The 11,320-nt window shown below is 63.9% G+C and overlaps 1 protein-coding gene across 1 annotated transcript in view; it reads right to left on the reverse strand.

Annotated features, from left to right (window-relative positions):
- The window catches only part of LRP1 (LDL receptor related protein 1), a gene marked incomplete at its 5' end in the record, with an annotated part of 92,779 nt that overhangs the window by 38,887 nt on the left and 42,572 nt on the right, over window positions 1-11,320 (reverse strand). The window contains 20 exon segments of the mRNA XM_014526103.2: window positions 452-576; window positions 700-851; window positions 955-1,081; window positions 1,180-1,309; window positions 1,391-1,525; window positions 1,806-1,937; window positions 2,445-2,573; window positions 2,832-2,972; window positions 3,065-3,214; window positions 3,406-3,500; window positions 4,894-5,068; window positions 5,668-5,895; window positions 6,303-6,434; window positions 6,808-7,052; window positions 7,491-7,655; window positions 7,943-8,147; window positions 8,503-8,700; window positions 9,615-9,860; window positions 10,243-10,443; window positions 10,550-10,797. Of these exon segments, the coding sequence (XP_014381589.1) occupies window positions 452-576; window positions 700-851; window positions 955-1,081; window positions 1,180-1,309; window positions 1,391-1,525; window positions 1,806-1,937; window positions 2,445-2,573; window positions 2,832-2,972; window positions 3,065-3,214; window positions 3,406-3,500; window positions 4,894-5,068; window positions 5,668-5,895; window positions 6,303-6,434; window positions 6,808-7,052; window positions 7,491-7,655; window positions 7,943-8,147; window positions 8,503-8,700; window positions 9,615-9,860; window positions 10,243-10,443; window positions 10,550-10,797 (3,359 nt within the window).

Raw genomic sequence — 11,320 nt, forward strand, 5'->3', positions numbered from 1 at the left:
GGGGGGGGGGGTGGGTTGACTGTGAGACGGTGCACATGTAACTCCAGGGCTGTACAGTGTGACGGCGAAACACAGGGAGTGAGTGTGTGTGTCTGTACATGAAACTCCAGGGATTGTACACATGTGAGTAGGAAACATGGGGCATAAGCATATGCACACGTGTGTGTGAGAAACTCGTGGGACATGGGGAGTGAGTGTGTGCATGTGAGACACCCTGCCTGGAAGCGAGGGAACTCCATGTGCACAAGAGCCAGGCTGTGCACACACAACAGGTGACACATGCACCCACAAAGGCACGCGTGAGGGACACTGCTTGCCTCGTCTGCAGCTCCAGACGCCTCCCCGAGCTCTGCCCTCCAGCCAGTGCCAAGGCACAGGAGAGGACCCCTACTCAGGAGGCTGCCATGCCCGTCCCAGCCCCAGGACCCCCGCTCCCCGGCCTCCTGCGCACCCTTCTGCCGGGCCCGGTTGAAGACTTTGATGTCCTTGAGCTGGACGCCGATGCCTGTGCGCAGAGACACCGACTCGGTGGCATTGTCCTTGCTGCCCCTCTTGATGGAGCCGTTCGCATGGGTCCTGCCAGGGATGGGGGACACAGGTGGGCACTGAGTATGGGGTGCCATGTGCCTCTGGGACCATCCCCTGCATGCACCCACGTCCTGGGAACCTCCTGCAGGGTGGAGGACTCGGGAAGCTTACCGGTCACTCCAGTAGATGTAATCCTCGAAGACAGAGACAGAGAACATGTCCATGTTGTTGCTGGCCAGCACAACCTCCCGGCCCTCGCCCGTCTCCAGGTCAATACGCTCGATCTTGTCTGTCCGGGCGTCGCACCAGTATAGTTTCCCATCCTGGCAGGAGCATGGGGCTGGGGTTAGAGACCCTGATGCCCCTCACCCCCAAGCTGCGCAGCCCCAGCCCCATCACGCATGGGCCACAGGCAGCCCGGCCCACCTCATAGTCCACGGAGATGCCGTTGGGCCAGCTGATGCTAACGTTGACCAGCACAACACGCTCGGAGCCGTCCAGGCGCGATCGCTCGATGCGGGGATACTGCCCCCACTCCGTCCAGAACAGGTACCTGTGGGCGGGGGACACGAGTCACCCGCTGCTCCGCCGAGCCCTTCTCCCCCAGCTCTGGGAACCCGGGTGTCCTGCCCCCCACCACCCCTGCCTCACCCCTTCTCTGGGTGCACAGTGATGGCTCGCGGCTTGTCCAGCCCTTGGGAGATGACCACATAGCGGAAGGAGCCGTTGAGTCGCGCCACCTCGATGACATCAAAGCCCTGGTCCGTCCAGTAGATGTTGCCTGCGAGACACTGGTGGTTACCACGACAACCCCTCCCGGGCCACATCCCATCCCCACCCAACCCCAGCCCCCGGCCCTCACCTGCAATCCAGTCCACAGCAATGCCTTCCACGCGCCCAATGCCGTTGGTCACCACGTCCTCGCGCCACGTCTGGTCCCGCTTGGCCCGGCTGATGGTGCTGAGCCCCATGTCCACCCAGTAGATGGTGTCATTCTCTGGGGAGGGAGGGTGTAAGGGGCCAGGCCAGGCCCAACGGGGGCTCTGGGGGAGGCCCACATGCTGCTAAAAGGGCGCTGGGGGCAGAGAAGGGGGCTGGCAGGGGGAGCAGCAATCCGCCTTAGTGTGGCTGACACCTGCCCCCAGCCTGGCCCATGCCACTGGAGGGGGGGAAACTGAGGCATGGCACCAGGGGTCAGGGGCAGAGCAAGGACCAGAACCCAGGCGTCTGGGCTGAACCCCACTGGACAGGGAACCGGCAAAAGGGGGTGCGCTCACCTGCGTGGAAGTCGATGCCCACAGCCAACGAGGTCCCGGACACAGGCACCAGCGCGTCCGACTTGTCGTTGGGGTCCAGGGGGATGCCACGGATGCCCTCATGCACCGAGTAGAGCAGGAAGGAGCCCACACCTGCAACACACATGTGGGCGCTGTCAGGGTTGGGGTCATGGCCTAGGGCTCCAGCCCCCACGTGCCTGGGCCGTACACAGCTGGCACCATTAGAGGCGGGCACCCCAAGGAGAGGGCACATGTCCCCCGAAGCCACAGGAGGGGCAGCCATGTGGAGCCTGTGATAAGAAGACACCCTGCCCATGATACACCCCAGCCCCTTGCTGCTCCTGCCATGTCTCCATCACACATGGGCAGCAGCAAGACAGATGGATGCTGCCATGGGACAGACACCCCCCCAAACTGGACTCCAATCACAGAGGGGCCTGGGAAGCACCTTGCAAAGGTCCGAGGACACCCACTGGTGCCCCCCCACACCGCCGCCACGCGGCAACTGTGCAACCGGGAGCAGTCACATCTGGCACCAGCAGAGAGCAGCAGCACTGCACCAGCAAGGCTTCATGTGCTCGCACAAGAGCCCAGCCGGGAGGGAAGGGGGGGTCCCAGCGGGTGCGGTGGGGCTCTCACCCTCGCATGACTGCTGCCCACTCTTGAGGCTGTAGCCGGCTGTGCACATGCAGGCGCGCGTGGTCTCCGACGTGGGCAGGCAGAGCTGCGAGCAGTCCCCGTTGTTCACGCTGCAGGGGTTGGTGCTGGCTGCAGATGGGGGCAGTAGGAGGCTGAGGGGGGCCAGGAGGGGGTCTACACCCCCACAAGTCCCCTCCCCACTGCTGGAGCCCCTGCACCCTTGCACCGGCCCCTGGACTCCGGCAGTGCCAGGCTCCAGGCTCTCCAGATGCCCATGCCATGGGCATCATCTCCGGATGCCCCAGCTCCGGGCTCTCTGGATGCCAGTAGGGCCCCCCCCCCACCTATCTCCCTCCTCCCAATACTCCCCCAGTGTCCCCCACTCACCCTGCTGCACATTCTCATCATACACCTTCATATGCATGACCAGCGTGGTGCTGTTCCTCAGCACCACAGCGCCCGTCCCGTCCTTCTTGTTGCAGGTGCCCACGCGCTCCGAGGCCTGGTCCGCCCACCACAGCTTGTCGCCTACCCGGAGAGGGGAAAAAAGGGGATGTGTCATGAGTGGGCACAGCCTCAGCACCCCACCCTGCACCCCGTGGCCCGTGTCCAGTGCTCACCCATGATGGCCAAGGCCGTGGCCTTGCTCAGCTGCCCTTTCATGGCGTCCAGGACCTCCAAGCCGGTGCCATCCAGGTTGCAGCGACTGATGGTGCCGTTGCCAGAGCTGATCCAGTACAGTTTGCTCTCGGGGTAGTCAATGGCCAGGCCTGCGAGGCAGGGGGTAGTTATGAGGAGCAAATACAGAGCAGGGGGCAAATACAGTGTGTGCCGCTCTCCCGACGGGCTGCGCAGGGCCTGGCACAAGATAGTGGCTGCTCCCCACTCAGCCCCGGGGAGACAGGCAGGACCTGGGGCACCCACGGGAGGGGGGCAGGGGCTGGCGGGGTGGGGTCCGTACCGACAGGCGCCTTCTGGTTGGTGAAGAGGAGGCTGCGGTTGGTGCCATCCATGTTGGCCACGCTGATGTTGTCACCGTCAGTCCAGTACAGCTTCCTGCATGCGGAGAGGACGGGGTTAATGGGGGCTGAGCTCCACCCCCTCCAGCACTGAGCACTGAACTGGGGGCAGCGTGGGAGCCTGGGCACACGCATGGGTGTGTGTGCACACATGCTGGACAGCAACATGTCCCCCTCTTGCCTGGGCACGTGTGGCGACATGGGAGCGACGGCCTGCTGATCTCCTCATGCCACACATGCACAGGGGGCTGCACCCAGTTCTTGCATGCACGTGCACACACACACACACACATGCACAATGGGACTACAGTAATTTCTCTCATACATGTGCACACACACATGCACACGTGCGCACACAGGACTGCACTCATTTCTTTCACACACACACGTGCACACATGGGACTGCATTTCACTCACACATGCACAAAGGCACACCTGCACACATATGTGTGCACACACAGGACTACTCATTTCTGTCATACACACATGCGCACATGGGACTGCACCCATTTCTTGCACACATGCAGATATACACATGCACACACAGGACCACCCATTTCTCTCACACACATGCATGCCTAGAGGCACACGCGCACACATGCATATAAGTGCATGGGACTGCACTCGTTTCTCTCACACATGCACACGTACATGTTCACACTCCCACTCTGACACACATTCACATACAGCAGTGCAAGCCGTCTCTCACACACATACCCATACTGACACACCTGTACTGAGCTGCAGCCTGTTTCTGACACATGCACACATTCACACCCCCACTCCAACACACACTGTCCTGCCACCATCTCTCACGTGTACACACACCCACACTAGCACTGCCTGAGCTGCTGCAGCCCAATTTTGCTCTTTCACATGCAAGTGGTTGCACATGTGTGTGTAGGCGTGGGTGCACACCCACACAATCACACACAGTGGCATGCACACACGATCACGCCCACCCACACCCTGTCATATACAGGTGCAGGCCGCATGATTGAGCACATACACAGCCGGTCACACGTGCACTCATACACACATGCACCCATATGTAGTCATGCATGTGCACATGCAATCAGTGTGCAAAATCTGGCATGTGTGCACATACACCATCAGCCATGCACATGTGCAAGCACATGCAATGTTGTGTGCATGTACACACAATCATTCTTGCACGTATGCCTGCACTTGCAATCAGTAGTATGCATGTTCATGCACACACAATCACGCACAGCTGTATGCATCTGCATACACAGAATCCCAGAGTTGTGTGCATGCTCTTGCACACACTCCTGTACACACAATCACATGCACAGATGGACCCAGGCTGGTGTCCTCTGGCCCAGCCCCTCCCCATGGGCACATCCTCAGCCCTGCAGCCCAAACCCACTGCCCCTGTGGCCCGAAGGTCCAGGCTGGCAAGGACTCACCCACGCAGGGGATGGACCACTAGGCCGTGGGGCTTGTCCAGCCCCTGGATGACAGCATTCTTGAAGGAGCCATCCAGCCGTGCCACGTTGATCTGCTTCTTGTTGGTGTCATAGCTGGTCCAGAAGAGGTTCCTGGAGACCCAGTCCACGGACAGCCCGTGGGCGTTGGGCAGGTCTGCAAGGCAGCGGGTGTGGGGATGCATTAGCGGGGCCCCACAGCTGCCTGCCAGGAGCACTGCATGCTGGAAACCCTGGGCAGTGACATCCCAGCCCACGGTGGAGGGGACAAGTTGCACCGTGGCCGCAGGCCCCGTGGCCCTGGTGTGGGGGGGAACTGGGTGCAAGCCAGGCCATAATATCAGGCCCTGTGGCCCAGGGTGGATAGGGCAGGCTGCACTGTGGCCTCCTGGGGTGGAAGGAACCAGGAACAGGCTGCACCATGGTATAGGCCCTACGGTGGAGGGGGCAGGTTGCACCGTGGCAGCAGTCCCCAGGGTGGGGGAAGCCGTGGGCAGGCCGTGCCATGGTATCAGGCCCCATGGCCCAGGGTGGACAGGACAGGCAGCACCATGGCGGCAGGCCCTGTGGCCCTGGGTTGGAGCAGGCTGTGCTATGGTATCAGGCCCCGTGGCACCAGGGTGGAGGGGGCAGGCCGCACAGTGGTGGCAGACCTGGTGGCTCTGGAGTGGGGCAGGCCATGCTGTGGTACCAGGCCCTGTGGCACTGGGGCCAGGGAGAGGCCACACCGTGGCCCCAGGGGCCAGTGGGACCCACCTGCAGAGACCACGGTCTCGACGCCAGTGCCATTGATGAAGGCGCGCTTGATGGCCTGGGTGCGCACATCGGACCAGTAGATGCGCTGCTCGCGGGCGTCATAGTCGACCACGGTGACGTTGTCGATATCGGGCACCGTGAAGGAGATGATGTAGTTGTAGTAGGGGCTGTCCACGTCCACACCGCGGATCTCCATCTGCCGCGCGTACAGCAGGAACTGCCGGAACTCTGTGCGGGCGGCACAGGGTCAGTGTGGGGGACTCCCGGCCCACGGCCCGGGGGTGTCCCTGCCCCGACCTCCATTCTCAGCTGCCCCCTGCCCAGGGACATTGAGCAGGCAGTGGGGGCTGAGGGTGAGAACAGTGGGCTGAGCCCGGACGCCTGGGTTCTCTCCCATTCCAGAAGGGGAATCGGGCGTGGGGCTGGGGCCCGGACGCCTCGGTTCTCCGGGAAGGCAGCGCGAGTGACAGGGCGAGAACAATGGGGCTGGGACCTGGATTCCCAGGTCCTTTCCCCAGCCAAGCCAGCTCTAGCGAACCCCCTTCCTCCTCCCCATCTCTGTCCCGTGGGGTCCCGGCAGCCTCCTGGGGCCAGGGTCACCCCCCACCCCCAGTGCCCTATAGACCCCCCCCTACCGTAGCACGTGGTGTTGTCCTTGTCCAGCTTCATGAGATGGGGGCAGGCACATGACAGTGTCCGGTTGTAGTTAATGAGGCAGAGGTGGGAGCAGGGCCCACGGCCCCCGTTGGCCAGGCACGGGTTGGGGGCTGCCACAGGGGCACAGTGGTGAGACCCCGGCCCAGCCCCAGGCCCCTCCTGTCCCTTCATTCCCATCTGAGACATCCCCCAGCCTCCTAGCTCCCTCAGTTCCCATCTGAGACACCCCCCAGCCCACCCAGCACCCCCATTCCCATCTGAGCCCCCCAGCCTGCCCAGCACCCCCCATTCCCATCTCAGGCCCCATTCCCAGACCCCCAACCTACCCCACCAGGGCCCATAACTGGAGCCTGAGCAGGGGGATCAGGTCTGAGTCCCCTGGGGGGTATCAGGGGTCTCCAAGCAGAACGGGGGTGCTCCCGGCATGCACTGCTCCACCTGCCATGCCCTCCCTCCCCCCCAGTGCGGGTGGTGCATGCTCACCCAGCGGCTGCCGGGAGGGGTGGTAGACCTGCAGGTCGAAGGGCTGCGTGTTGGTGCGTTGCACCACTGTCACGTTGTGGCCTGTCCACTTGTTGGCCTTGGCCAGGGTGTTGGTGCGCCAGTCGGTCCAGTAGACCTCACCGCCGTACAGCGTCACCGCAAACGGGTGTGACAGGTACTCGTGGCCCCGCAGCACCTCCATGTGCCCCGTCCCATCATACAGCGCCGAGTAGATGGCGTCAGACCTGGGAAGCGGGCAAGAGACCCAGCAGGGATGGAGGAGGATTGTCAGGGTCCGGGGGAGGTCTGAGTCCTGGCAATGGCTGTGGGGCTGGGCAGGGACTGGGGGGTCTGAGACCTGAGCCAGGGTTGGAGGGGGACCGGCAGGGACTGGGTTGCGGGGACTGAGACCTAGCTATGGCTGCAAGGGGCCGAGCAGGGACCTGGAGGGTCTGAGACTCAGTGAGAGTTGCAGGGGGGTGTCAGGAACTGGGAGATGGGACCTGAGACCAAGCAAGGGCTCGGGGCAGGGTTAGGCAAGGGCTGGGAGGTCCCAGCTGAGCCTGCTCCAGTGCCCACAAGCCAGGGCCACGGGGTGGGTGAGCAGCCGTGGAGGACCCCAGGTAGAGCAGGGGGGCGGCGAGGCAAAGGTTGGGGGCAGCACCAGGGGTGAGGGCTGGTACCTGGCATCGATCCAGAGGATGCGCCTCTCCAGGTAGTCAACGGTGAGGCCGTTAGGCCACCCCCCCGAGCCCGTCTCCTTATGGATGGTGCGCCGGCCTGCGCCGCTCATGGAAGCTGCCTCAATGCGCGGCAGGCTGGCATCCCAGTCCGTCCAGAACAGGATCCTGGGGATCAGGGGACACCGAGGTCAGAGGTCACATACCACCCTCTACCTCTCCCCACAACCTGATCCTGGCAGGCGGGGGGGTGGGAACAGAGGTTGGAAATCAAAGGGCAGAGGTCACACCATCTCTCCCATGGGGAGGGGGCTGGGGGTCGCCCAGGAAGACAGTGGTACAGCAGTGGTAGCTGTGGAGACCGTATCCCTCCCTCCCTGTTGCCATGGTCACAGCTCCCAGGCCCAGCATCGCTGCTGGGGCAGGCTGCGGGGGGTCCCAGGGGCTTGGCCCACCCGTAGCGGGGGTCAAGGGCGATGGCGCGGGGGTGCTCAATGTCGCCAGCCAGCAGCGTGGTGCGCATGGTGCCATCCAGTTTGGCCACTTCGATCTGGTCCAGGTTGCTCTCCACCCAGTAGATGTTGCCGGCGATCCAGTCCACTGCCAGCCCCTCGGGCGTTGCCAGCCCATACTGGATCACCACCTCAAAACTGGTCAGCGCTGGGGGGGAGACCGGGCTGTCAGCACCCTGAGGGGCTCCGCTCCACCCTGGCCCACCCCGTCTCCCTGCACCGCAACACGGGACCCCCAAACTGTGGAGGTGCCGGCAGCAGTAATCGTGTTAGGCTGGGCTTTGTGCGCTCGCAGCTGCTGGGCTGTAATTACCATTAGGGGCGCGCCAGGGAATGCTAATTAACGCCTACATAATGAGCGGCCGCCGGGAGCAGAAAGGTATCATTATATGGGGCTGAATGCGCCGGCGGTGCAGCCAGGGGGCTCATTATAAGCATCCAGCCCCCCCAGCCTGCCCCGTGCCCGGGACGTCCCAGCAACGGGGGGCCCTGGGGCGACGCACCCCCATTCTCCAGCAGTTTGCCCCGGTAGATCTTGTCCTCCACCACGTCGGTCCAGTACAGCGAGCTCTGGTTGAGGTGGAAGTCGAGGGCGATGGTATTGCGCAGGCCAGGCACCAGCACGCTGTAGTCGCCCTTGTGCAGGTCGATGCGGCGGATCTCATGGCGGTTGGAGAAGATGATGAAGGGCTTGAAGGGGTCTGTCGGGGCAGATGGGAGGTCACAGGGGGCGGTCAGAAGGGGCTGGAGGGATGGACCAGCAGCACAATGGGGACTTTGGGCCTGACCCGCGGGGGCAGAGCAGGGGGGTCACAGTCAGCCCTGTTTTGGGCCCCCTGCCCCTCACTCCTGCCCTGCAACCCCTTGTCTGCCCCAGCCTTGCCGGTGCCCCTCACTCCCACCCTGCAGCCCCCTCCTCACGACTCCCATTCAGCTCCCCTCGTCTCTACAGCAAGGCCACGGGCTCTGACCTCCCCCTGCACCCCCAGCTGCTCTCGGTAGGAAGAACCTCCCCAGCCCGGGCCACCCACCACCCCTTGCCAGTCCTTCCCGGGCGCTGGGAACAGAGAGACCTTTCTTGTGCCACCCGCGCCTGCCAACAGCAGCCGGGAGCAGCTCCCGCGCAGGCGGGGGGGGCGGGCCTCTGCGGGACCGGCCCCAGCTGCCCCCAGAGGGGCACAGCCCCCACCCCCTGGAGACAGGAAGCAGGGCGCAAGGCCGATGCGAATACCCTGCTTAGCATTCGCCTGGAACGAAGCCGCTGCCAGGGCAGGCAGGTGCCAGGAAAGAGCCCCCCCCAACCCATCGCCCCGGGTGGGGGGAGGGAACAGGACAAGGGGAGGACAAAGGAGCCATCCTGTCCTGAGCTGGAGAAGGCCCCACGCAGGGCAGTGCAACCCTGAGTAACCCTGCGATGGGGGGTGGGACAGTCCCAGGTGCCCCCGCTCGGGCACGCGTGGCCTTGCTGCCTGGCGTGAGCACATCCAGCGCTCTGCATATGCATTGTGCACACGCACCCTGTCCTTTGCACACATGCAGCTCCCAGGCCTGTGTGACTCTAGGCACCAGCTGGGTACGGCCTGGCCCGGTGCTGGGTGCCCGGCGCTGCACGTACCCAGGCTGCGGCAGCTCTCGCCATCAGGCTCCAGCATCCAGCCCTCGTAGCAGGAGCACTTGACGTTGAACTTGTCCTGCTCGCACTTCTGACTGCACTTGAGGTGCTTGGCGCAGTAGCTCTGGATCTGGCAGGTGCGGTTGTCGGTGCCCAGCTCCATGCCCAGGGGGCATGAGCACACAATGCCCTCGCCAGGCGCCACCGTGCAGTTGTGGCTGGAGCCGCCGTTGTTCAGGGAGCACTGGTCTGCAGGGGGGGCAGAGCACATGCTCACATCCCTGGGATGGAGGGGAGGGACCCAGGGGTCCGGGTGCCCCCCAGCCCCTGCCATGAAACCCCTCTTCCTTCCCAGTCTGGGCACAGTACCCAGGCTTCTGGGCTCTGAGACCCACCTGCTCTAATCACAGCTCTCCCAGCACCCGGGAGAGCACCTAGGGGTCCTGGGATGAGACCCCAGTTCCCTGCCACAGCTGGGAAAAGAACCCAGGAGTCCTGGCTTCCAGACCCTCCCCTGCTTTCCAGCCCCGTTCCCCAGCCCCTTCTCACTGCTCCAACCCAGTCGCCCTCAGAAGGGAACCCAGCTGTCCAGTCCCTTCAAAGAGGAACCCAGGCTTCCGGTGCGGCTCACCGCAGAGCTCGCCCTCGTCAGAGCCGTCAGCGCAGTCATCAGTGCCATCGCACAGCTTCTCGGGGGGCAGGCAGACAGTACTGGCATTGGCACACGCGTGTGCGGGTGGCTTGCATGCTAGCGCCTCGCAGCTCTCCTCGTCCGAGTTGTCCTCGCAGTCGCTGTCCCCGTCGCACACCCATGCCTTGCTGATGCAGCGGGCTGTGGGGGGTAGCAGGTCACAAGGGAACCCAGACACCCCTCCTGCCCCCCCACCAGGAGAGCCCCCAGCCCTGGTGCCCCTAGAGCCAGCCCCCCCCAGCAATACCTGAGTCCTTGCAGCCGAACTTCACGTTGGGGTCGCAGACGTGGGTGACACCCTCGCAGTTCTTCTCATCCGACGAGTCCATGCAGTCAGTGTCACCGTCGCAGCGCCAGCGCATGGGGATGCACAGCCCGTCCAGGCGGCACTGGAACTCGTCCGTGTGGCAGCCCCCGGGCGGGCGCGTGGCTGGAGGGGGTAGGGATGTTATTGGGACACCCCGGGCAAGGGGCATCCCAGGACCCCCCATATCCCTGCAGCACTGGAAGGGGGGGTCCTTGCTGCCGCTGCCCCGCTCCATCCACATGATGTGAGCCCCACATAGCCAGGGCCCTCACCCTCATCCTGTGCTGAGCCCTGGACAACTCACTGCACCCCAACACTGCCCCAGCTCAGACAGGCTGGGCTCAGCCCCGGAACCCCCTCCCTCAATGCCCAGGAGCTTTGCAGAGAGGTTGAGGAGGGGGCTTCACCCTGGGGACCCTCCCCAAGCCCTGGCCTGCCCCACAACCCCTAGCCAACCCCTCCCCGACCCACCAAAAGCTGAGCTGAGTCCCAGCTAACTCACTGCACCCCCAGAGCCAGGCTGGGCTCAGCCCCACAGCCCTCTTCCCTCAATATCCAGGAGCTTTGCAGGGGGGTTGAGGACCCCAAAGCCCTGGCCTGCCCTACACCCCCCAGCCAAGCACCCCCCCAAAGCTGAGCTGAGCCCCAGGCAACTCACTTCACCCCCTGAACCAGGCCAGGTCCAGACTCAGCCCCTTCTCCCCCCATTTT

Source organism: Alligator sinensis, unplaced genomic scaffold (genome assembly GCF_000455745.1).
Source record: "Alligator sinensis unplaced genomic scaffold, ASM45574v1 scaffold265_1, whole genome shotgun sequence".
Lineage (NCBI taxonomy): Eukaryota > Metazoa > Chordata > Crocodylia > Alligatoridae > Alligator > Alligator sinensis.